Here is a 26,052-nt window from a genome sequence, read left to right as displayed (position 1 = left end):
TAGTTAGTTGGTTGGGAAAACTGAGGAGAAAGCCATTCTTAAATTTTACAGAAAAAGGTCCAAGGTTCATCCTATGTGTATTAGTACCTCTTACCTTTAGGCATATAAGGTAGATTTGGGTGAGTCTAGTCTAGCTGGTTCTTTGTCCCTTTACTTTTCAGAAGTCTTATATTACCTCACTCGTTTGACCCAGCTGAGCATGCCTTCAGCTTGCATCAGGTACTAGGTCATATAAATTTGAGTGGTTTGATATTGTTGATGTTACTCTTCTGTGATTTTATCCAAGAAAGCTTTTCCTTTCCAGGCCAGTTTGGAAGCAGACCTCCAATCTTCTTTAAACAAGATATTCTCTGTTGGTAACTTTTCTCTCTCTCTCTTTTTTTTTTTCTCACACTTTTTAAATGAAAGTTAGTAGATCACCGAGAACGTTACATTAAAAAACATAAACAAAAAAACACATGAAGTTCCCATATACCCCACCCCTCCATCCCATCATATTTGTAAATTGTATTTTTTTGAAGATATATACATCACACAAAAAAATGTTACATTAAAAATTATAAGAGGTTCCCATATATCCCCCACCCCCCCGGTAACTTTTCTCTAATATCTCCGATTCTGTACTAGCCAGCTCTGAAACAATCAGGGATATTTAAAGAGAAAAAACAGTGGATGTCAGTCACATATCTTGGATAGACAGGATTATTGTGTTCACTAGATGGAATCCTGCAGTTGAACCAAGTGTGTTTGGAGTACCTGAATTAAAGGCCAGGATTTGTCTATAATCTGAAAGCCCTGATCTAACTTTCCCTTCTCTCTCTTGTCAATCCGACCAGAGGTCTCCATTCTAGCAAATTTTTAATTAGGTAGCTGTCTTTGTAATATGAAGGATTTTGAACAGAAGAGGTAAAATTCATGCTTATTTTTAAAAAGATAATATTCAAATTCACTTTTTGCCTCTATAAGTGTGAACAAGAAATTGGGTTTTAGTTTAGAGGAATATGTTCAACAACACGGAAATATCCAGTTTACAAATCCATGACAGTGGAGTTGATACTTGCTTTTGTGTTCATAAGTAATTTAAACATGTTATTTGTTTCTCTTAAAGGTATTTCTGTATTACAGAATTGGCTGTGTTTGGGCAGCTGATGCATTTCCTGTCTTGCATCTTTGTAATTTGTAAGATGGTCCAGTGTTTTAAGCCTTGTTAAATGCATTAAGAAGATCAGTGTGTTTGTGTAGGATTTTATAGTTTACCAAACATTTTGGGGTACATTTTCTCATTTAATCCTTAAGTCCTTCTAAGACTCAAGGAAGCTAAGTGATCTGGTTTCATACAAGTACAGTGACCAGTGGGGTCCCCTGTCCACCTCCTATATCATGCTGCTTTTGTTTGACCAAGCATATTTGTAAATACTTTGCCATGGCTTAAATGGTATTTCACTGCATATTAACTGTAAATTAAGGTAGTTTTATGGTTTGTAGTATCCTATTAGAGGAGTCTGTGGAACTGTTTCTGCATGTAGATTTTTTTTTTAAATCCTAAAACACCTGTGAATTTTTTTTCACACTTCTGTAAAATCTCAAGAGAATAAACTGAAACTCAGAAGGGTAATTTTTGAAGAGGATCAGGCTGGGAAGATTAATGATAAGGGAAGCTCTCACATTGCCTATGGAAAATAGAAGCCATACCAATTACAGTCAGTAGTGCCTTGGTTTTAGCCATATTTTCATGCTTAAAGGAAATGTTGAGTGAATTCTGGTATTTGCTACTATAATTTACTCAGGTAATTTTAGGACCTGTGAAAATATGACAGTGGCAGGAACCGATTTTATTTTCTCTTGTCAGTCTTCTGTAAAGAGTATAAATAAAGATATAAATTCTGTGTATCTGCTCTTTTTTTTTTAAGGGTAACTATTATATTTTCATCTTTAATTCTTAAAAAGGTAGCTAGATCTTGCAGACACAAACTTGAAGAATCTTGGTTAAATATGATGAAAAATTATCTGACAGAGAGTGGGTAATATAAGTATTCCAGTGCTCTTGAGACAGAATCCCAGGTCCAGTTGAGGATATACATAACTTACTCCTCAGAAGGTCCTGAAAAGTGGACTAAGTTGATTTCTACTTGGGGACCTTTTCCCCATCTTCTTAACTCAGTGCCCAAAACAGGTGTGCTGGGGGCTAAGAGAGGAATATAATGTGCCTGTCCCCTCAAGGAATTTACAGTTTATTTTATTAAGCACTGTTTTTTGCTTTTGAGACTTGGGGAGGTTGGTCTATACAGTGGATGGTGAGTGAGTTTATTTTTAAAAAGCTATAACAACTCTTAACTATTTGTGGTAATTCCGGGAATATAGATGGCCTAGACAAAGTCAAGGAAAAGATACAGCTCTCAATTTATCCACTAATGGCAACTTCTTTTTTGAGTTAGCATTTTTAGGACTTTTATCTAGCAGTGAGCTTGTTACCCAATGTGCACAGAAGTCAATGCTGTGATACCAGGATTTCGAGAAAAGAGTTTTATTGCGCAGCCAAGCAAGGAGACAGGAGGAAAGCTCAAATCTATCTCTGAGTATGAAGAACTTAGGTTATTCATGGGATTCAAACAAAGGGAGGTGGAGATAGTGACTTACTTAAGTTGGCACATATTAATCGGTTACATTTTGGTTATAGTTAACAGGGAGTGTGGAGTGTGAGAAGCCCTTGAAAACTGATAAAAGGTAGTGGGTGAAGCCCAAACTGGCTGTAAATGAAGGCGAACATCTGCTAATGGCAGTGTGACAATTCGCTCAGTTAACATAAGGTAACAACTACAATAATAAATAAAGAAATGGAAATAAGCTCAACAAGCTGTAAATGAGGGACTATAAAGATGGGTAAGCATCTGGTTATAGCTGTGTTATAAATCACTCAGTTAACATAAGATAACAATTACTATAACAAGTAATGGAATGAAGATAGGCTATAAATAAGGGACAAGGAAAGCATCTGGTTACAGCAGTCCTATAAATTGCTCAGTTAACATAACTATAATAACAAGTAAAAGAAATAAAATAGTAACTACAAATACAAGTAAAACTCCTATAGTCAGTGGTTACAGGGCTTCTAGAAAGCATAGAAAGTAAAAAAAAAAAATTGTTTTAGGGTCTTATTTTAGGATTCTTAAATTCTGAGGAAAAAATGCTAAGGAACCATAAAATGAACCACAAATGAGTAACTTTAACTGAGTATAATTTGCTTGCTAGCTTGTAGAGTGGGTGATAACTAATGAGTATCCCATTTCTTCTGCCTGTTGATACAAAACAGTGAGACGGTTTAAACGGAAACATCTTACAGCTATCGACTGCCAACATCTGGCTCCGAGTCACTTGGCTGTGACCCAACCCTTCTGTCTAAGATGGACAAACAGAGATCCGAACCATGGTCTCTATCCTAGACCCAGGACAAAAAGAGGGAGTAGGGGTATGTTTTCTAACAAAGTATCTTACATTTCAGATATATAGTTGTGTGTGGCCTTTGACTATCTCCAAGTTAAAAAATATATGGAAATATTGCTGCTGTGATTTTGTATTCCTGCTTGACATTATTTCAATTATTTGTGAGTTTTCCATGAAAATTGCAGTCATTATAATGGTTGGTAAAAGCCCTGGGAAAATGTGATAGCATGAATTCCATTAGCTTCCTTAATTGTAAAGTGATTGAAAACATATGCCAATATTACCAATTTCCCAATCTGAAACATTGATTATTTGAGTCTTCTTTAGTCTTCTTTGTCCATCCATTACCAGGTCTACCGTGTCATTTGTTTTCCTCTCAAATGTTCCTTCATCCAGTGCTTTCATGGTAGACTTGTCCTTTGTCACCGAGTACTTGACCACTGCAATAACTCTTCTCCAACCTTTATCTCTTCCAAACCAACTGGGATATAAGTCATTGAGCAATATTACTCAATACCATTTTATACCATGTTACTGCCCTCCTTAAGGACCTTCAGTAAACTGTCTCCCTGTTATAAAGGCAAGCTCAAATTTGCTATCACCTGATATTTATTACAAGAAAGTTCTGCTTCACACAGTTTGGTTTTCTCATTATCCCTATGTGTCAAGCAAATTCCTATTTTTGTTTATACCTATTAGTATAATCTAGAGATAGCCTTTCTTCTTGACATCTCTAATTTTAGGATCCAACTCAAGTCATTTCTAGTCTTCTTTTAATCTTGTGATACGTGTTTCTCTTTCCTTTTTTAGACAAAATTATAAGCTACAGTCTTGTGCTTAATTATATTGCTTGATATTTAATGTATTGTTTTGTGTGTATAAGTCGACTTCTCTACTGTGAGTTCTTTACTGACGAGAACTTTGTCAACGTGTGTATCTTTTAACGTATAGCTATAGTGTTGAGTGTGTATTAGGCTCTTCACAAACACTGGTATAATTTAATCCCAACAATTAGAAAAGATCAGGATGTAACCCAGCCCCTATAGATTTCAAAACTCTGTTTCTATCAAACTGCCACAGAAGCAGTTATAATTTGATTTATTTTCCTAATCTGTCCCCATCGTGCATAAATTCTATTAAAGGCTAAGCCTAGTGTTAGTCCATTCTCTTGTTTTCCCAAGTAAGAATTTTTGCTGTAGCCTTTTAGAAAGGAGCCATGTGTATTGCTGTATATTGATAAAGTATTTAAATTAGGGGTTCTTAACCAGGGATCTGTGGACCCCTTGGGGCCTGTGGGCTTGAATTGAAAAAAATCCACTTATTATCTTTATTTTCTTTTTTCTTTTCTCTGACCTCCAATGTTGAGTGTCATAAATCAGCTGCTACATTCTGAGAAGGGGTCCATAGTTTTCACCTGACTGGCAAAGGAATCTGTGAAACAAAAAGGTTAAGAACCCTTGATTTAAACACTTCATTGGCATTTAAAAATAATTTTTAGGAGTTTAAAAGTGCAGTAGTGATATCTAAAATCACTATTTGGGCTTCCCTGAGTACCCCAAAAATATGAGATAAGTAACCATACCGTTTTTCACCATGTATTTGGCTCAGACTCATAGGTGCTTAGTAAATGAATGCCTATTAGATTAATGTATAGAATAGATTAGGTACCACTCTAATATGAAGAGATTCTGATTGCTTCCTTTTTATCTTAAAATAAGGTGCCAGTTTCACTCAGGAGGAAAGAAAAATAGATTGAAAGATTTTTTTTTTTTAAAATAAAGTCCTTATTCCATCTCTCAGTTTAAAAAGTGCTGTCAGATGAGAAGAGTGGGTTTTTCTGAATCTTGATAACCTAGAGCATCTTCCTTTCTACTTAGCTCACTTAGGTTTCTTGTCGTAAGAGCACAACAGTTGGCGGAGAATGTTTCTAAGTGTCTGTGTAAGTGTGAGCAGTTGCCTACTTTTTGTCTGTCCATTCCGTGTTCAGTTTGCAGCATATCACTCTGTGCTTGTGTATCTTACTAGGTTTAATGTGGTCATTGCACCTTCTAAAGACTGGTCTCTGTCTCTTTCCTATTGTGTCTGATTATACAATAGAACCCAATATAAATGTTTTTTGGATTAGTAATTTATATAAACACTTGACTAATAAATACATCCTTGTCTCTCTCCTATGTTTACATTGATCATCGAAAATTAGTCTGTTTTGTTTGGGTCAGCAGTCGATCAACCAGCATTGTTAATTTCCTCTTCGTTCTGTTTGGGTTCTCTCTACAGGTCAAGGATGTCAACGACCCAACACTGAATTCTTCCTAGCTGTTCAGCAGCAAGGCATCAATGACATGGCCAAAAGCAATTCTGTTGGCAAGGACAGCTGCCAGGACTCTGAGGGCAAAATGATCTTTCCTGCAGAGGGCAGTTATGCCCCGCCACAGGAGGGTGATGGGGAAGCTAGGTTTGACTCTTCAGAATCTACTCTGCCTTCACGGAAGCGGTCTCGGTCCTTTGAGGAAGAGAGTAATCAAGCTACAGGGACCAGTCAGTGGGATGGGGATTCTAAGAAAACCTCAAGGCGTCATCTGTCCCCATCGTGCACCAGGCCCAGGAAAGTCCGGCAAGAAGCAGAAGACTTCTTGTCATGGCTTTCCTCAGGGTCAGGAGAAGCTAAGCAAGAAGTGGAGGATGTTGACCCAGATCCCCTTCCTGACTCTTACTATGGGCTTTTGGGGACCTTGCCCTGTCAGGAACCCCAGAGCCACATTTGTAGCCTGCCAAGTGAAGTCCTCAGGCACATATTTGCTTTCCTCCCTGTGGAAGATCTCTACTGGAATCTAAGCTTGGTGTGCCACCTCTGGAGGGAGATCATCAGTGATCCACTGGTACGTAAAATGCCACGACCTTGTCTCTAATAATTGGCTTCACTTAGCACATACTTCTGATGGCAGTGTCTCTTCAGAAATGGAGGTTTCCATTTGCCTTCAGAATAATGTCCAAACTCCGAGGCAATTAAGGCTTGCTGTGTTTGTCCTAACCCAGGCTTACTGTTCACTTCCTCTTCAACATACCCCTGTATTCTCTCCACGGCAAATGATTTTCTGTGTTCTGCTTGTAGCCTGCACCTTTCTTACCCTCTCTGTGTTGCTCTTATTCCCCCACTTCCACCTGAAACACCCCTCATAGCTCTGTTGACATCTTATCTGTTTTGGGTTTTTTAAAGATTTATTTAACTATTTATTCTTCCCACCCCCTTGTCTGCTCTCTGTGTCCATTTGCAGTGCATTCTTCTGTGTCTGCTTGTCTTCTCTTTAGGTGGCAACAGGAACTGATCCTGGGACCTTCTGGAGTGGGCGAGAGGCTCAGTCTCTTGCACCACCTCAGCTCCCTGGTCTGCTGCTCTATTGTGTCTCCTCTGTGTCTCTTTTTGTTGCAGTATCTTGCTGCACGCACTCCGCTCAGGCCAGCACTTCTGTGCAGGCTAGCACTCTGCTTGTGCCAGCTCTCCGTGCCTTCTCCTAGAGGCCCTGGGAATCAGACCCCGGACCTCCCATATGGTAGACAGGAGCCTGATCGCTTGAGCGTATGTTACAGCACTTTGGACATTCTAGTTTTTTTTTTTACCACTTTAGGGAGCCTTCTTCTCCTTTTAAATTTTGAGCTCGTTGATAGAAACCTGGTTGTCCTGTTTCTGCCTTCTCCATTGTGCCTCCTGATTTCTTATTTAATAATAGGTGGTTATATAATACATAATAGGTGAGTTGAGTCATTGTGCAGTGTCTTTTGAGGTTGAGAGACCAGGCAACCAATACTCTCAGAAGCAAGTTCTTGGTTGCTACAGTTAGTCATATTACTAATCTGGCTCCCTGCTTTTTGCTTTTTGTTTAATTAAACTCCTTCCCACTCCAGGTTCAGGTTCCCAGGTAAACATGAGAGCTAGGAGAAGGTTTTGCTTAGTTTATTTGTAATTATAGCTATTGGGAATAAGTCAGAAATACTGGGATGAAATTTCTCCTTCACTTCTATCAAAGTTTAAAAATCAGGGGTGGAGGTACAAGATTGATAAATAGACTTATTAAATTTTTCTCTAAGCTCAAAAGATTGGGCAGAAAAATTACATCACTCTTGCTGTGTTCTTTGCATGCATACTATCTCCTAGATTCTGATAAATATCTTTCTGCTTTTAGGTATGATTTCTGTTTTTCATCGTACATTGAGATCTCTCTGGTATGAACAGAATAGTTGTAGACAGGGAGAAGTGAGGGTTTTCTCCATGCTATTTGGGAAGAGTTTTGGAAAGATATACCCGCTTATACTTAGCTTTTTAGAGGTTTGAATAATGCTCTTTTTCTCATTGCTGACAACACGATGTATTTATTTTCAGTAACCTGTTATAGCTCTCTTATTATTTTATTCTCACTGAAGCTCTGTGCCATTAATATCCAGATATGTCAAGAAGAGAAACCAAAGCCCTGATTTTTCCCAGAGGTTGTAACAAGTTAGTGTAGGAACCAAGACTGAGACCCAGTTTTCCTAAGTGTCAGACCAAAATTTGTGTAATGTTTCTACCCAATTTCCTAACTTTTGAACTGTGAACTAGAATTGTTTTTCACTTGGTGGAAGGTTAGCCAAGTGTTTGTGACCTAATCCACTTCTGATAGCCACCGCCTGCATGCCATTTAGGACTTTTTTTTTTTTTAACTATATAGTTCATTCCTTGGAAGAAACTGTATCATCGCTATCTAGTGAATGAAGAGCAAGCTGTCAGCAAAGTGGATGAAATCCTGTTGAACTATGGCATAGAAAAGGAGTCAGACTTGTGTGTGCTGAACCTCATACGGTGAGTTGCCTTCCTCTTGTAAAGAAGGCACTTTTTGAAGACCTTTCCCATAAACTTGCATTTCTGATCGTCTTCTCCTGAGACTGCTCTGTAACTGTTTTACAGATATACAGCCACCACTAAATGCTCCCCGAGTGTTGACCCTGAAAGAGTGTTGTGGAGTCTGCGGGATCACCCCCTCCTTCCTGGAGCAGAGGCCTGCGTGCGTCACTATCTACCCGATCTGTATATTGCTGCAGGGGTAGGTTAAGAAGCTGCAGGATGGGGGAACTGGGGAAGGTGAAAGAAAGTATGTTATGGCTTAAGTTCACCTGAAGATGATATTTATTTTCAAAATCTTTATTTAATCTCTGGGTGCTTTGAAGCAGTGATGTTCTCAGAGAGCCCACTGGGGGAATAAAAGGCCATATAATCATAGATTCTTAGATGTGGAGGGAAGTTTTTAAAGCATTTCCTCCAATTTCCCATTCTGAGGAATCCTCTCTGAAATATTCCTGAAAAGTGAACACTTTGATTTATAAGGATTTCTGGGCAGCCCATTCCATTGCTGACCACTCTGTTAATAGAAAGGACAGAGAAATTAAGGCTCTTGATACTGACACAATGAGGTAATGAGAAGCTGGAAATAGTCCTCAGTTTCCCCAAGTCCTGTGCCTGCTCATGTAGATCAAACATTCTCACATTTCATCTGGGATGCTACGTACACCCACAGCCTCTGTTCAACTGGTAATAGTAGATTGAAAATTCAGCCACCTACATTTCTCTTTCTCTCTTTACTGAAGTGATTGTTGACGGTAGAGTGAATTTTCTTTCACGGGATGGTTGTAGAGAGAAATGTATGGAACTTTCCTTCCCTGGAATGCATAGTTTAACAGGGAGATTTTTAGTAATGATAAGAATGATAATGAGCTGAGTGGGTATAGCTCATAGTTGAGCTTCTGCTTTGCACATACGAGGTACCCAGTTCAATCCCTGGTGCTACTTCCTAAAAAAAAAAGATAACAATATATCCCATTATTCAGAATTTCCATGTTAGTGAACATTTTCTTAGACATGACTAAATAGAGTATACTGTCTTCATAATGATAAATTAACATTAAGCTGTTAGTCTTGATTTTCCCCCCTAAAGACTGCCGACTTTCCTTATAAGTTGGCACTCACTTGGTAGTTATCTTGGTTTGACTTGACTCTATTGTTTATTTGTGGACCTGAGAGCTCATATTGACTTACCTGGAGAAGGATGGAGAAATGGAAAGAAACTAATATTTTGCGTGTGTCATCTCTATGCAAGGTTCTCTGTTAATTATACATGCTATTTAATTAAAAGAAATGAACTCATAGCCAAAAGTAATTTGAAGAAACGACTCCAGGGCAAAAGGAAAGGTTTCCATTTTTTCCCCTAAGTATTATTTGAGAAATTAGTCTCAGGTCAGAGAATTTGAGGCTGGCACCCAAACCCCAAACTTGGCTTTCTTTCGTGGCTTAATTTTGATTAATCTTGACCTAGGATTTTGGGTCTCTCCTCCCCTTCCTGGTCCTCCTCACTCTACAGGGTGTCAACGTGTGGGCTTTGGTAGCAGCCATAGTGCTCCTGTCCAGCAGCGTGAGTGACATCCAGCAGCTGCTCTGCTGCCTCAGGAGCCCCAGCTCCACAGTGACCATGCCGGACATCACCGAGACCTTGTACTGCATAGCCGTGCTTCTCTATGCCATGAGGGAGAAGGGAATCAACATCAGCAATAGGTAAAGCAGGGGAAGGGAGGGAAAAAGGACAAGGCCCAGCTCTGCCACTTACCAGTTTTAACACTGGACAACCCATAAAGTTCACAGCATTCAACCTCAGGCTCTTGGTCTGTAAAAGAAGGTGGTATTGGGACGTTTAACTGTAAAAATGCAGGTTCGAAGTGCTTTGTGACTATAAAATGCTAAACTGTAAGATACCCCTGAAGCAGTCTTTATGTTAAAGGATACTGAAAGCCTTAGACAAGCTACCCTGACTTTGGGGAAACCTGCTTGAGTCATTCATTGCCACATTTCCTTAGGAAAATGTTAGGGTCTTGTTCCTCCATTTCTCCCTTTGGGGATAAGATAGAAGGATGGTGGAAAGGTCTTGTTCACCTTATCGTCTCAGTGTGAGAAAGGTTATAGCATCTTGGGCTGCTAATTTAGAGCAGGGGTTCTTAACTAGGGGTCCATGGATCTGGGGTCTGTGAGCTTGAATTGAAAATTTTTAAAAAAACCATTATTCTTGTGGGGATGTGTTCATATAGGTGTGATATATTTATTAAATAATACACAGTATAGTGTGGACTTAGTGTGATTTTTATTTTGATGTGGCATGTTCTGAGTGCAGTGGATAACTGCCTGCAAAAAGGTTGGTAAGAATGGCAGAGATGGTTTTATGATGCTGTAGGAAAACACGAATTTCTGAATGTTTGCTGAAAGTGACCATTTGAACAGATGTTGAACTGTGTTAGTTTACCAGGTATCGAAATTATGGAAAGATTGTAAAACATAATTTTTTTAAAAAGATTTATTTATTTATTTATTTATCTCCCCTTCCCCCCCCCCCCCCCCCCGCTGGTTGTCTGTTCTCTGTGTCTATTTGCTGCGTCGTCTTCTTTGTCCGCTTCTGTTGTTGTCAGCGGCACGGGAATCTGTGTTTCTTTTTGTTGTGTCATCTTATGTCAACTCTCTGTGTGTGTGATGCCATTCCTGGGCAGGCTGCACTTTTCTTTCGTGCTGGGTGGCTCTCCTTATAGGGTGCACTTCTTGCGCGTGGGGCTCCCCTATGCGGAGGACACCCCTGTGTGGCACGGCACTCCTTGCACTCATCAGCACTGTGCATGGGCCAGCTCCACACGAGTCAAGGAGGCCTGGGGTTTGAACTGCGGACCTCTCATGTGGTTGACGGACACCCTAACCACTGGGCCAAGTCCGCTTCCCTGTAAAACATAATTTTGAATAATGGTAAAATTTAATTTTAATGTCAATGTTGAGTGTCATAAAACTATCTGCTGCTACATTCTGAGAAGGGCCCATGGTTTTCACCTGACCTGACAAAGGGGTCCCTGGAACAAAAAGGTAAAGAACCCCTGATTTGGAGTGGCTTTAATAGTTTCACTCACCAGAGTGATGAACTTTGAAGTCATTGTTGAGAGGATAGATGCATTCAGCAAATTCTGGGGCACCTACTACCTGCTGGATCTTATTCCAGACACTGGGGATATCACTGTAACTGTGGAAAAGGCAGACAGGAGAGTGAGAGGTGACAGAGAAGACAAAAGTCAACGTTTTAGTTGGTCATAACCATTGCAGAAAAAAATAGGACAGGACAATGTGAGAGGGAAGTGAGGATGCTGCTTCAGATTGGGTGAAAAAAGGCTTCTCCTGAGGAAGTAACATCTGAATTAAAACCTGAGTGTCAAGGAGGAGTCAGCCATTTTAAGATTGGGGGGAAGAGAATTTTAGGGAAAGGAGTAACCAATTTAAGGGCCAGAAGACAGGAATGAATTTGGTATGTATAAAGACTGGAAAAAGTCCAGTGTGGTAATAAGTGGGAGACAAGTACAGGATTACCAGAGGTGGACAGAGGCCAGGTGATGTAAGATTTTAGGCAACGCTCAGCAGTTAGCATAAAATCCAAAATATGGCAGGCAGTATATGCAGTTTTGCTGGGACCTGATCCCTTTTCTGGAGCCGTGAAGATTGGTAGCTGGTGGTGAAGTAGACAAGCAGGAGAAATCCCAGAGAGAATTGTCCTTTCTCTAGTGAAAGACCTGACCTAGTGAGCTTAACGAGCAAGCCTGGCGGGTGGCACCGGGGGAGCTGTAGCCCATCCAGTCTCTGGTGAGGTGCAGGAAAGAAACTTTCTTCTCAGGAGGTCCGAGGATCTGTTACATTTCTGAGTTATGGTTCAATTCACTAAATATGGTTCATTTGATATTCTACTCCATGGCATTGAGGTATGGAGCAGGAAGGTTTGTGACATAATTAGGGGCCAAATACACAAATGATGAGTAATGTCCTTAAGTGCAAATACGAACCTACAAATAATCTGCCTGTTTACATGGACATGGATGAGGAATGGGAGGCATGATATTGTTGATTTTTGTTGTATTTGCATATTTCTTGCTACTTTACCTGGCAGATGATCCTAACATAACCAGAGATTGAAATATTGTATGAAAAAAGGTAATTGTCACAAGCACAAGTACTCATGCTTGTTGATCATCTCTACTTATTCTGGGAATGGGAAGCAATGCACTATAAATTGTGGGGGATTGGGGATCCAGGGAGATTGAGATGAGTTTGGGTTTGTCTGTGTGAACATGTCGAAGTTTTGGAATGCCTTGTGATAGAATATGTTTGATCATGTCCATGCCTCTGTTGATGGAACTTTGTAATCTTGGTAACTTGGAGATGTTTTTTTTTCCTAGTCCTTGGTAATGACTTGTGATTGGTATAGCACCTTTCCCTTGATCAAGAATTGTTATTCATGCGTCTAAGCCAATATCTCTTCACAAGAAATAGGGAGCTGTGAAATGGAGACTCAGAAAGATAAAATGATGGCACTGAAATGGAGACTCAGAAAGATAAAATGATGGCACTGAGTTTATGGTGAACAAAAATCTCATTGTTGGGAGCAGAGTTTACATTTGTTTAGATTATTTTAAGGTCACTAATATAGCCTGTATGTGTATATGCATGTATTCAGACTTATCTAATTCTGTATCCAAGTTAGGCTAGTTTCCGGAAAGCCAATTAAGTGATGTAGACTCTATAGGCTTTGTGTTTTCAGAAAGGATGTAAACTGAATGTGTATTCAAGCTTATATCCAGACGGAATGTGGGCATATGTTAATTCGAGCTAACCTGGTATCCAAACAAACCCCTAAACACTAAGAAACTAACAAAAAAAAGTCCTTTTTGTGCCAAAATCGCTACTTGACCAACCCCCCCACCCACACCCCCCGCTCCTAAATCCTTTGCAAAGAAAGGACCTGGAAATCTTGCTCAGGGCTCGGTTTTTTGGACAGGGGTCTGCTGGGCCTGGCCAGTCGTAATAAATCTTCCTTCTCAGAGAATTCTCATGTCCTGGCCTTCAGTACCACAATCACCAACTTCTCTCTGCTGCCATGACATTGCAGCTAGTGCACTCATTCCCTACAGAGGATTTCCTGGTCTCTCCTTTTGCTATTATGTATTGAAACAATGCATCTTTCTCAGAACTGTGTTCGTGGGGAGTGCTTTTATCAACTATAGATATATTTCAATTTTTTTTCCCTTTTTTCTGCCATTAAACAGTGGTAGGTATTTCCTTATTAAAAATGGTAAGGAGTTTGTAAATACATCTAAAGAAGATTAAACACAAACTGTGACTTAAATTTGAAAATCTCTAAATCTCCTTTTTTCCTATTTAGGCTTCACTACAACATTTTCTATTGCCTGTATTGTCAGGAAAATTCCTATACTCCAGCCAAAAAAGTTAAAGAGGAACCATCTGTTTGGCCAGGGTATGTGTGTGTGTGTTTATGTATATGTATGTGTGTATTTTTTTTGTCGTCCATACTTGATGCTCATATTAAAGGCGGGTTGTTGTTTTGTTTTAACAACTTTATTTATATATAATTTGCATATAATAAATGCACCCATTTAAATGTGTAATTCAATGCTTTTTAGTAAATTTACTGAGTTGTATAGCTATGACCATGTTCTTGATTTTATTTTATTTTTTTAAAGATTTATATATTTATTTATTCCCCCCGTCCCGGTTGTCTGTTTTCAGTGTCTATTTGCTGCGTCTTCTCTTTGTCCACTTCTGTTGTCAGCAGCACGGGAATCTGTGTTTCTTTTTGTTGCGTCATCTGTGGTGTCAGCTCTCCGTGTGTGCAGTGCCATTCTTGGGCAGGCTGCACTTTCTGTCGCGCTGGGTGGCTCTCCTTATGGGGTGCGCTCCTTGCGTGGGGCTCCTGTATGTGGGGGACACCCCTGCGTGGCACGGCACTCCTTGGGTGCATCAGCACTGCACATGGGCCAGCTCCACACGTGTCAAGGAGGCCCAGGGTTTGAACTGCAGACCTCCCATGTAGTAGATGGATGCCCTAACCACTGGGCCAAGTCTGCTGCCCATGTTCTTGATTTTAGAACATTTTTATTGCCCTAAGGGGAGGTCTTTTTTTGGGTCAGTTTTGTTCATCCAGTTTACCTGTTTGCTTTTTTAGCAGTCTGTCACCTTGTCTTTTCCTTTTCTTTCTGTTTTTTAAAAATTTCTCCTCTTTGACAATTATAGCAAGAAAACCACCATTCAACTTACACATGAACAACAGCTGATTCTGAACCATAAGATGGAACCTCTCCAAGTGGTGAAAATTATGGCATTTGCAGGTAAGAGAGCTCACCATTCCTGAACTAGAGTCAGGCTCATGAAGTTGGTTGTTTTCTGCCTTCTGTTACCACATTTCTCCTTCATGGCCACCTATCAGTATCTTTTATTTTATCTGTTATCAAGCGTCCACAACCAAGTAACCTAAAAAGCTGTTTGCCAAGGAATACTTACTTTTTCTTACCACTCTCCTGAGTGTCCACGCTGGAATTCCTGTTGAAACAGTTTTAGATTTATGGGGCCAGTAGCACCTGGATTGATCAGCCAGTCATTCATCATGGTATGTACTCACTTGTGAAGAGCCAGGTCATATTCATTTGCTTAGAAAGTACAGTGCCCTCTAATTTCTGTAGGGTAAAGTCTAGAAGAACCTCCCACCATTTGGTTCTAACCTACATTCTTGAATAGACTACTCTTCTGCCTCAGTCAGCTATATTGATCTTAGAATCTCCTGAAGCATTTGATTATTCTTTTGTGTGAACCCTTTCTCATGCTTTTTACCCCCCTTGCCTGGAATCCCTGCTTTTCTGCCTAAATATCCTGCTTATAAGCATGACAATAACTAAATGCCTGCTGTGTACCTGGCACTATGCTAATCCTTACTATATTCTGTAAGAGTTGTCCTATTTTAGAGATGAAGATGCTCAGAGAGATGAAAACGATTTGTCCTTGGTTAAAGAAGCAAATAAGTGATGGAGCCAGAATTCAAAGCTGGATTTGTTTCTTTCTAAAGACATGCCTTTATTTTTTCTTTTCTTTTTTTCCCCTCCCTCCCCTCTCACATTTGATTCTTTCTCTTCTGTCTTTTTCTTGCTGTCTTTCTATCTTTGTCTTTTTTCTTCCTATCTTTTCTCTCTCCCTTCTTCTTCCCTTCCTTTTCTTCTTTTCCCATGCTGTGTCAACTCCCATCCTGTTTGTTTCTTCTTGATGAAGGCTTCTTTTCAACCATTTGAGCCCTGTACAATCTCTGAACTCTTACTGTAATTGTTCATCTGTACCTGATTATATAGTACTGTTACCAAGCTAATGCGGGGTTATATTCTGCCTAATACGCTCCAAATCACTAATTCTTGAGATTAATTCTTGAGACACCGGGGTATCAAAGAGAAAGAGTGTATTGTTAAGCACAAAGCAGCAGATCAGACAGCCTGTCGGCCTAAAAAGCTGTCTCTCCAAACTGCAGTAATTCTAATAGTTTTATAGTATCCAAAGACTGACAGATTTATGCTAATGAATACAGTGGCTTGAGATGACAAAGTTCGAGATGATCTAATTATTGAGCATGTGCAAATTGATTACATGCTTAGACACAGAAGCTACTGCATATCAGGCAGGCCAATTTTGGTTGGCTCTAGCTTTACCTGGGAAAATAATTTAGGAATTGGGGTGGGTTAGTTCCAGGCTGACTCGGTTTCCTTCATTAATAAACATTAGGGGACTGTTTAGTGGTCATATGACTTCAAAATTGTAAAACAGGATGGGGGAGTATAAATGGGGGTAAATCACAAGGATTTTACAGTCACTAGTAAAGATTATGTAGGTTTACAATCATTATCAGAGATCAAGGTAACTGGATTTTAGTTTATAAGTTTCAGTAATTTCAGGTATTTACTTTGAGCTATTCTACAATATACTACAAAGTAAAAAGGTGTCTAAATAATGATTCAGTAAAGATAATCACTGGTTAATTCTTAACCCTCAGTTACAGTAAGAATAGCCAGCACATGCATTTTATAAATATTTCCACATTACTCCATCAGTCTTCAGAACAGCCCTGGTTGGTCGGGTACTATTTTTCTTTTACAGATACGGATTAAATGATTCTCTGACTCTCATAAAGTGACATGGTCTGGGGCATAGACTCAGATTTTTAAAATTTCCAAATTCATACTCTATTTCACAGTTCTGTGTTATCATTATACTTTCATTTTGTTCTCTAATTGTTTCACCTGTATTGGTATTTTCTTCCCAACTAGGTTGTAATGTAGGAACCACAGTTTCCGTTTTTTAATGTACTCACAATGCTAATAGAAATAGCTGAACATGTAGTAAGTGGTCAGTTAATACTTGTTAAAGGAATGAAAGATTAAATGAATGAAAGATGGAGTAATGGAATAACTGAATGGATGGGGAGAGTCAGGGCAGACAAGGGAGTTGAGAATGCATCAGGAGAATCCTTGCTCATTTATACACTCTTCCTGTAGAAGCATAAATGACTCCTGGGCCAGCAATACCTATCATTTATTGAGTTTCTGTTGTAGTTACTTTGATTATTATCTTTATCCTCACACCTATATTCCTACAAAGGTAAGTCTTATCCACCTATGCTGATGAGAAAACTGAAGTTCAGTGCGGCCATGTGGTTTGCCCTCTGTAACTCAGCTAGAAGAACCTAGGTCACTCTGCTTAGAATCTGCTCCTCTTGTCACTACACCATTTTTATCAGTATTGAAAAACTCGTCATTGTCTTAGTCTCAAGCAAGAGGCGGGAAGCATGGATAAGACCTTTGGAACATTTTTTCCTGGTCAAAGGGTCACATCCTCTCCTCTTGGCTTCCCCAGGCACCGGGAAGACCTCTACCCTGGTCAAGTATGCTGAGAAGTGGTCTGAGAGCAGGTTTCTGTATGTGACATTCAACAAGAGCATCGCAAAGCAGGCCGAGCTAGTCTTCCCCAGCAATGTCATCTGCAAAACCTTTCATTCCATGGCCTATGGACACGTTGGGCGGAAGTGAGCATCGTCGTTACCATTGTCATTGTTATTCTCGTTACCTTTTGTCATACCGTGATCATTACGATCACATATGAACTGCACACCACCCTGACACCAAAACAATTAATGCTCTTCTCTCCATTTACAGGCAGGAAATAATGAAAATAGATTTAGTGATTTGTACTTTCACCCTGTGAAAATATATTATTTACAAATAACAGTAACTTGCTGAGGAGGGCATTCTCATTTCTCTGGAATCGAGGCACAGAAAGTCAAAACAACTTGTCTAAAGTTGAGAGTGTCACAAATCCTGTTCAGTTTTAGGCTTTCTTTGGAAAGGTGGGGAGGGGTGGGGAGGTGCAGTTGATCTAGGTTTGCGTTTGATCTAGGTTTCCTGAGGCCTTCTGACCTTGAACCTGAAGGCTTTAGGGAACCCCTTGGACCACACCTTGGAATAGTAGTGTCTGCCTTGAGCTAGTCGATCTCTGGGTTATTTCTGAAAGCCTAATGTAAGCCATTTCAAATCATACTTGGATCTTGCAGAACTTCTCTGACTTGCTCTCTTTCTCTCTTTCACTTTTTAAAATCTCAGCCATATGTATGTGATGCTTGGAGCTATCTTGTGATATCATTGCAAAGAGGGAATAGGAGTGTGGGAAACTCCAAATACCAAATTACCAGTAAAGCCAAATATTGTTAATTTGGGATATGCATTGCAGGTACCAATTAAAGAAGAAATTGAATCTCTTCAGGTTAACACCCTTCGTGGTCAATTCTGTCCTTGCTGAAAAGAAAGGTGGATTCATAAGGGCCAAGCTAGTATGCAAGACTTTAGAAAACTTCTTTGCCTCTGCTGATGAAGAACTGACTATTGATCATGTGCCTATTTGGTGTAAGAACAACCAAGGACAGAGAGTCATGGTAGAACAGAGTGAAAAACTGGTGAGTATTTATATATCTAGTTTAGGGATTGGGAGAGAAATGAGAAGAGTTGACATGATACAGTGTTATTTCTGCCTTTCATTTCTTCAGAACTGCTTGCAGGAAGTTGACGATGGAGGGGTGAGACTGTAGGCTCATAGCAACTGAGAATTGTACAACATTTTCTGCTCTTAAGAACAATGAGAGACATCATGTTTAATTCTCATAACAGTCCTCATTTACTAGATGAGATACAGCCATTGAATGACCTGCCCGAGGTTATAAGAGCTTGTCACTGGGTCTGCTGGGCCTAATATATGATCTTTCCTAATAATTGGGAATCTCTTTGCTAATTTTTTGGTTATTGGTACTATGTAGATTTTGCCTGCAAAAAGTCTTTCTTATTTTTTGTGAAGTCTTTTTAGCCATTTGTCATTCTGTTTATGAGTTTACTGTGTTATAAATTCAGAAAAACCATCCAACCTTATTACAGCCCCAACTTTTTTATTCATCTCTGTACTCAAGAGTTTCACCAGTGTTTAAAAGCTCTCAAGGGGGGAATGGGTATAGCTCATTGGTTGAGGGCCTGCTTTGCATGTACAAGGTCCCAGATTCAGTCTGCGGTACTTCTAAAAAAAAGCTATTGTGGGACCATGGAAAAATAACTGTAGCTCATAACGCCGTGGTTATGTCTTTGATTTAACCTCTGTATGTGGAAATTAAATGTGGTTTCAGGGTGCTGTCTTTTCCAGGGTCTTAAACTGTGGGTTACTGTATCTCTGGCTTTCTAGAATGGTGTCCTTGAAGCAAGCAGACTTTGGGACAACATGCAGAAACTGGAGGAATGCAAAGAAGAGGCTTACCAAATGACTCATGATGGTATGGCATTTTTCAGAAATTGGTGTCTATTAAATGAAACTTCTGTGCGTATTAGTTATGACTCTTGCTACTGCCTTCTTTCAGGCTATTTGAAACTCTGGCAGCTGAGCAAGCCTTTGCTTGCCTCTTATGACGCCATCTTTGTGGATGAGGCCCAGGACTGTACCCCAGGTGATAAACTATTCAGGACATCAGTAGTCTCAAATACCTAGAAACAGCATCGTGATTATGTAAGAGGACATAAATGCGAAATAAGTTGATTATTCTTATTTGTGATAAAGAAGAGGAGCAAATGATATTTAGTCATTAGAAATCCTTTTTATTTGACTTTGGATTTTAACACTTGTCCCTCTTGATCCCAAAGCAGATATATCTTCCTTCACATGTTTGGCTTTGGTTATTCTTTTTCATTATTTTAAACAAATCAGTTTTATTGGTCCATGTTAATAAAGCATACAGTTCATCCAAAGTGTACAGTCAATGGTATTGGGTATAATCACGTAGTTGTATATTCATCACTTCAGTCATTATTAGAGCATTTTCATTATTTCAATAATAATAATAAATAAAAAACAGACAAAAAAGTAAACAAGAAAATCCTCACCTCTCAACCTGTTTCCCCTGCTGTACATAGCTACTCTACTATTTTCAGCTATTCTTGTACTTTTATTTACTTATTTATTTATTTAGCAATTTTATTGCGATATGATCTATCCAAAGGTATGATCTATCCAAAGTGAATAACCAATGGCTTTTAGTATAATCACAATGTTGCGCATTGATCATCACAAAAAATTTTAGGACCATTTCATTACTCCAAAAAGAAAAACTCCACAAAGTTATTCTTAAAATGTTGACTAAGCATAGGTCATCAACAATAGGGAACAATAGCCTAGAGGCCGAATGGGAAAGGTAATCAGTCTCCAATGAAAAATTTTGTGTTGTATATTTCTCAAGTGGATAATAGAAAGTAGACAGTGTTGTAAGTGTGACTTTCTAGGCTTTCAGTTTATGTTACAAAATTAGAGGGAGAAGACAATTTGCTTCACTTTATGTTTACCTTTGTGGTTGCTAATACTCAATGATATTTCCGGCTTGAAAGTAATCTACCTTGCTAGGACCAGAAACTGTTTCTTTTGTACTATAATAAAAGTGTTTCTCTTAATTGAATGAGCCTATCCTGCAGGAAAAAGCAACTTTGTTCTTCAGTGTTCCCTTCCTTACTTTTGTAAAATCATTTTCACCCTTTGGTTTCTGACATATGGTTGATTTTGGTTATGCAGCTTTGTGTTCCTTCAGATTTCTTACTTTTCCTCTTATTTGGCTGCAGCTATTATGAATATAGTACTGTCTCAGCCGTGTGGAAAGATCTTCGTAGGGGACCCACACCAGCAGATCTATACCTTCCGTGGGGCGGTCAATGCCCTGTTTACAGTCCCACACACTCATGTCTTCTATCTCACCCAGGTAAGAGCTCTCTGTGCTTTGGAGTTCCCAGAAGCATAAAAGCCAACATTAATATTCCCTCACCCTAGTTTTTTTGTGTTTACCTTGTGCCGAGCGCTGTGTGAGGTATGCTGCTAAGCTCATGGCATTCAGCAGGTGCCTGCTTCTAAGTGGTGGTTCTTTGAATGTGGTTCTCAGGGGGTCTGCAAGGTCACAGTTTTCACAGCAGGCATTTCCCTTTCTCACTGTGTTAACATTTGCACTGATGGTGCAAAGCCATGGTAGATAAAAGTGCTGGTGCGTCAGCATGAATCAAGTCAGTGGCACCAAACAGTACTAGCAGCTGTCTTTACTGTGACACACTCAGAGTGAAAAAGCAATGTGCTTAGGAAAATCCTTGATGATAACGCAAAAACTGTAAGTTTTATTCACTCTTGTACCTTGAGTACCTGTCGCTTTAATATTGTACATGATGAAATGGAAAGCATACACATAGCACATCTGCCACATATGACGGTTGTCTGAGGAAAAGCACTTTTGCAATTGCTTTGGGAGCTGTGTTGGTGGCTTTTTTCTTTCTTTTTTTTTTAAAGATTTATTTTATTTATTTCTCTCCCCTTCCCCGCTATTATCTGCTCTCTGTGTCCATTCACTGTGTGTTCTTCTCTGTCCGCTTGAGTTATCTGGCGGCACTGGGAAACTGCATCTCTTTTTTGTTGTGTCATCTTGCTGCATCAGCTCTCGGTGTGTGTGTCTCCACTCCTAGGCAGGCTGCACTTTTTTCACATGGGGCAGCTCTCCTTGCAGGGCACACTCCTTGTGCTTGGGGCGCCCCTGCATGGCACGGCACTCCTTGCATGTGGCAACACTGTGCATGGGCCAGCTTACCACACGGGTCAGGAGGCCCTGGGGATCGAACCCTGGACCCTCCATATGGTAGACAGACGCTTTTATCAGTTGAGCCACGTTGGATCCCAGCTTTTTTCTTTTTTTTTTTTTCTTTAAAGATTTTTACTTATTTATTTAAATCCCCCCCTCCCCCGGTTGTCTGTTCTCTGTGTCTTTTTGCTGCGTCTTGTTTCTTTGTCCGCTTCTGTTGTCGTCAGTGGCATGGGAAGTGTGGGCGCCGCCATTCCTGGGCAGGCTGCACTCTCCTTCGCGCTGGGTGGCTGTCCTTACAGGGCGCACTCCTTGCGCGTGGGGCTCCCCTACGCGGGGGACACCCCTGCGTGGTAGGGCACTCCTTGCGCACATCAGCAATGTGCATGGGCCAGCTCCACATGGGTCAAGGAGGCCCGGGGTTTGAACCGTGGACCTCCCATGTGGTAGACGGACGCCCTAACCACTGGGCCAAGTCCGTTTCCCACTTTTTTCTTGTAATACCATTTTTTTCTTGAGAGAACAGCTGACAGGCCAACTCTGCATGTTTAGAGTTGGGTTTAGCATTTACTCAAAAATGAATGAAATGAGCCTGTGACTTCAAGGAAAACACCATATAGTGTGTTGCCAAAGACAGAAGTCTCACTTTCAACTGATAGTAAAACTTTTGGAAAACTTGACAACTCCCCATACAGACTTTTCTAACAAGATAAGTGCTGATTTTAGTGTGTGCCTTTTTTTGTGTTGATTTAATGAACTGTGTCAACATTTATAAGAACTGATTAACCCACTGATCTGATTTTCCAAATGATCAATGAATAATGTTAAGAAAAATAAGGCATGTGCAAAAGATCCATTTAAAAGCAAGACAGACCATTGAATTTTTTTTTGTCATTAAAAAATTTCTGGAACTATATCATTCATACTTGAACATACATAAAGAATGTGTATAGTAATAGTTGTGAACTTACAAAACAAACATTTATAATATCATACAGGACTCTCATAACTCAACCTACCACCAGTACCTTGCATTATTGTTAAACACTTTTAACTAATGAGGAAAGAGCATTGTCAAAATATTACTAACCAAAGTATTTTTCCTAACCCACCCCATTATTTTTATTATTATCTTTGTATCATTTATATTTGAACATACATAAACAATAAGTGTATAGTAAAAGTTGTGAACTTACAAAGCACATATGCATAACATCATACAGGGGTTCCATACATCAACCCTTCACCAACACCTTGCCTTGTCGTGAGATGTTTATTACAAATTATTAAAGAATATTGTCAAAATCTTACTACTTATTACAGTCCTTATCTTACGTTTGTTTAATTTCTCCCCAGCCCACCCTATTATTATTTTTTAAATATATTTTTTATGACAGAAATGGTAAGCTTATAAGACAATCATGCACATGTGCAGAATTCCCAAACAACACCCCTCCATCAACACACCATACTGTGGTGGAATGTTTGTTACAGATAAGATAATATCATTTGATTGTTGCCACGTCCATAGTGTACCTTTGCACACATTTTTCATACTGCCCCGTTATCAACACAGTACATCTTTGGCATAGATGCAAGAATATTATATTATTACTGCTAACCACAGTCCATAGGTCACTCCAGTTGTATTTTTCCCATGCTTCTCCACATTCCCACCACCCTGCAATAGTGATGTACATTTGCTCTAGCTCACAAAGGACACTCTTTCATCTGTACCATTAACCACAGTTCTCATCCACCTCTTGCTTTACTGTGCTATTCAGTTCCTAGATTATTCTCTAGCATTCTGTCAATTGGAATGTACATAACTAGACTACTACTTTCAGCCACATCCCCATTTATGAACTAGCTGTTACTCACTATTTGTTACCATCCACTCTATACATTTCCACACTTTTACAGTAAAGCTAATTAAAACTTCTACATACGTTAAACATCAGTGGTCCATCTCAGTCCTCCTCTTATCTCCTCTAACAATCCAGCTACCACCAGGTCTTGAAGATATTTTCCTACAATTTCTTCTAGAAGCTTTATGGTTCTTGCTTTTATCTTTAAGTTTTTGATCCATTTTGAGTTAATTTTTGATAAGTTGTGAGAGAGGATTCCTCTTTCCTTCTTTTGGTTATAGATATCCAGTTCTTTTAGCACCTTTTGTTGAATGTACTTTTCTGTCTGAGCTGTGTGGGTTTGACAGGCAAGTCAAAAATCACTTGACCATACATGTGAGGGTCTGTTTCTGAACCATCAGTTTGGTCCCATTGTTCTGTGTGTCTGTCTTTATTCCAGTACCATGCTGTTTTTACCACTATAGCTGGTAATATCATTTAAAGTCTGGAGATGAGAGTTTGCTTTCCCTTTTTAAGATTTCTGGCTGTTTCGGACCCCTTAACCTTCCAAATAAATTTGATAATTGTGTTTTCAGTTTTTTTAAAAATTGCTGTGGAATTTTTATTGGGATTGCATTGAATCTGCATATCAATTTAAGTAGAACTGGCATCTTCATGATATGTATTTAGTCTTCCAATCTGTGAGCATGGAATGTTCTTCCAGTTATTTAGGCCTTTTTTGATTTCTTTTAACATTAAGTTACAGTTTTCTGAATACAAGTGCTTTGCAGCATTGGTTAAGTTTATTCCTGACTATTTGAGTTTTATCTGTCATATTTTTTCACAACTCTTTTGACACTTTTAGTTACTTTCTTTGATATAATCTTCATTTCCAGGCTCTCTTCCAGGCCTCTCTTTCCTATCTTTTCTTTTCAGGCTCTAGCTCACTCTTTAGGTATTTCCTGAAAATCTGGTCTCTTGGTTAGAAATTCTCTCAGTTTCTGTTTATCTGTGAATATTCTAAACTTTCCCTCATTTTTGAAAGACAGTCTTGCTGGATATAAGATTCTTGGCTGGAAGTTTTTCTCTTGCAGTATCTTAAATATATCATACCACTGTCTTCTTGCCTCCATGTGGTCTGGTAAGAAATCAGCACTTAGTCTTATTGGGTATTCCTTATATGTTATGCTTTGCTTTTCTCTTGCTGCTCTCAGAATTCTCTCTTTGTCTTTGGCATTTGACATTCTGATTGGTATGTGCCTCGGAGTTGGTCTATTCAGAATTTTTTGAATGGGAGTACGTTGTGCTTCTTGAACATGGATATCTATGTCCTTCAATAGGTTTGGGAAATTTTCTACCATTATTTCTTCAAATATTCCTACTGCCCCTTTTCCCTTCTCTTCCCCTTCTGGGATACCCATGACACCTATATTTGCATGTCTTTTGCTGTCATTAAGTTTCCTGAGACCTTGTTCAATTTTTTTCTGTTCTTTTGTATGTTCACTTTCAGAGGCCATTTCTTCAAGCTCACCAATCCTTTCTTCTGCCTCCTCAAATCTGCTATTATAGGATTCTAATTTTTTTAATACCACATATGCCATTTGAAAATATCCAAGATAGACTTAATAACTGACAGTTGTACTTATTAAACTATTGGTTGATTTTTTAAAAAAATTTTTATTTCTCTCCCCTTCCCCCTCCCCGCCCCAATTGTCTGTTCTCTGTGTCCATTCACTGTGTGTTCTTCTGTGTCCGCTTCTATTCTTGTCAGTGGCACTGGGAATCTGTATCCTTTTTGTTGCGTCATCTTGCTGCATCAGCTCTCCGTGTGTGCGGTGCCACTCCTGGGCAGGCTGAATTTTCTTTCGTGCTGGGCAACTCTCTTTACAGGGCATACTCCTTGTGCGTGGGGCCCCCCTATGTGGGGGACACCCCTGTGTGGCATAGTACTCCTTGCGCGCATCAGCACTGTGCATGGGCCAGCTCCACATGGGTCAGGAAGCCCTGGGTTTGAACCCTGGATCTCCCATGTGGTAGGCGGACACTCTGTCCATTGAGCCAAGTCCACTTCCCTCCATTGTTTTTTAAATTTCTTTTATTGTGCCTTTTATTCCCATAAGATCTGCTGTTTTTCTATGTATGTTTTCAAATTCTTCTTTGTACTTATCCAGTGGCTTCTTAATATTCTTAATTTTTTAGCCGTCTCTCATTGAATTTATTAAGGAGATTTGTTTGAACATCCATGATTCATTGTCTCAACTCCTTTATGTCTTCTGGAGGCTTATCTTGTTCCTTTAACTGGGCCATAGCATCCTGTTCCTTGGTGTAGAATGTAATTTTTTGTTGGTGTCTTGGCATCTGGCTTACTAGAGTATTTATTCTGGGTGCAGTTTTCCTCTTTGGTTTAGGGCTTCCTGCCCTTTCTCCCTTGTTGATTGTGCAGTAGGAGCCAAGGATGTAGTTGGTGCTATGGCTGTGGAGGCTCAAACTGCAGTCATTGCCCCAGGGAATGATGTAACTTCTTCCGACTTTGTCCTTTGCCAGGGATAGGGACCGTATCTCAGCTGTATGGAATAAACCAAGTCATGCAGGCCTAGACTTTAGTTGTCCAGAGAGGCTGATAAAGCTTCACACCCCTTTGTGGGAAAAAGTTTCACCTGTTCTATTGTAGATGTTGCCTTATTGTAGATGTTAGATGTTGCAGTTGT

The 26,052-nt window shown here is 39.6% G+C and overlaps 1 protein-coding gene across 3 annotated transcripts in view; it reads left to right on the top strand.

The window, feature by feature from the left end:
- Window positions 1-26,052, top strand: part of FBH1 (F-box DNA helicase 1) — a 67,793-nt gene that overhangs the window by 9,524 nt on the left and 32,217 nt on the right. For 2 of the 3 annotated variants that reach the window (XR_011646629.1, XM_058282453.1), the window contains exons 2-13: window positions 3,311-3,466; window positions 5,719-6,320; window positions 8,145-8,275; window positions 8,381-8,516; window positions 9,828-10,018; window positions 13,698-13,790; window positions 14,567-14,661; window positions 17,222-17,390; window positions 18,092-18,314; window positions 19,085-19,172; window positions 19,257-19,343; window positions 20,503-20,639. Coding sequence is in view for 2 of the 3 variants with exons in the window: in XM_058282453.1 (XP_058138436.1) it covers window positions 3,311-3,466; window positions 5,719-6,320; window positions 8,145-8,275; window positions 8,381-8,516; window positions 9,828-10,018; window positions 13,698-13,790; window positions 14,567-14,661; window positions 17,222-17,390; window positions 18,092-18,314; window positions 19,085-19,172; window positions 19,257-19,343; window positions 20,503-20,639 (2,108 nt within the window). In the remaining variant the exon portion in view is untranslated. The remainder of the gene's footprint in view (window positions 1-3,310; window positions 3,467-5,718; window positions 6,321-8,144; window positions 8,276-8,380; window positions 8,517-9,827; window positions 10,019-13,697; window positions 13,791-14,566; window positions 14,662-17,221; window positions 17,391-18,091; window positions 18,315-19,084; window positions 19,173-19,256; window positions 19,344-20,502; window positions 20,640-26,052) is intronic. The other variant, XM_058282454.2, reaches the window with a different exon arrangement.

Source organism: Dasypus novemcinctus, chromosome 20 (assembly GCF_030445035.2).
Source record: "Dasypus novemcinctus isolate mDasNov1 chromosome 20, mDasNov1.1.hap2, whole genome shotgun sequence".
In the NCBI taxonomy this organism is placed as follows: Eukaryota; Metazoa; Chordata; class Mammalia; order Cingulata; family Dasypodidae; genus Dasypus; species Dasypus novemcinctus.
The sequence above is the reverse complement of the archived record's forward strand: the minus strand, read 5'-3'. Positions and strand labels throughout refer to the sequence as shown.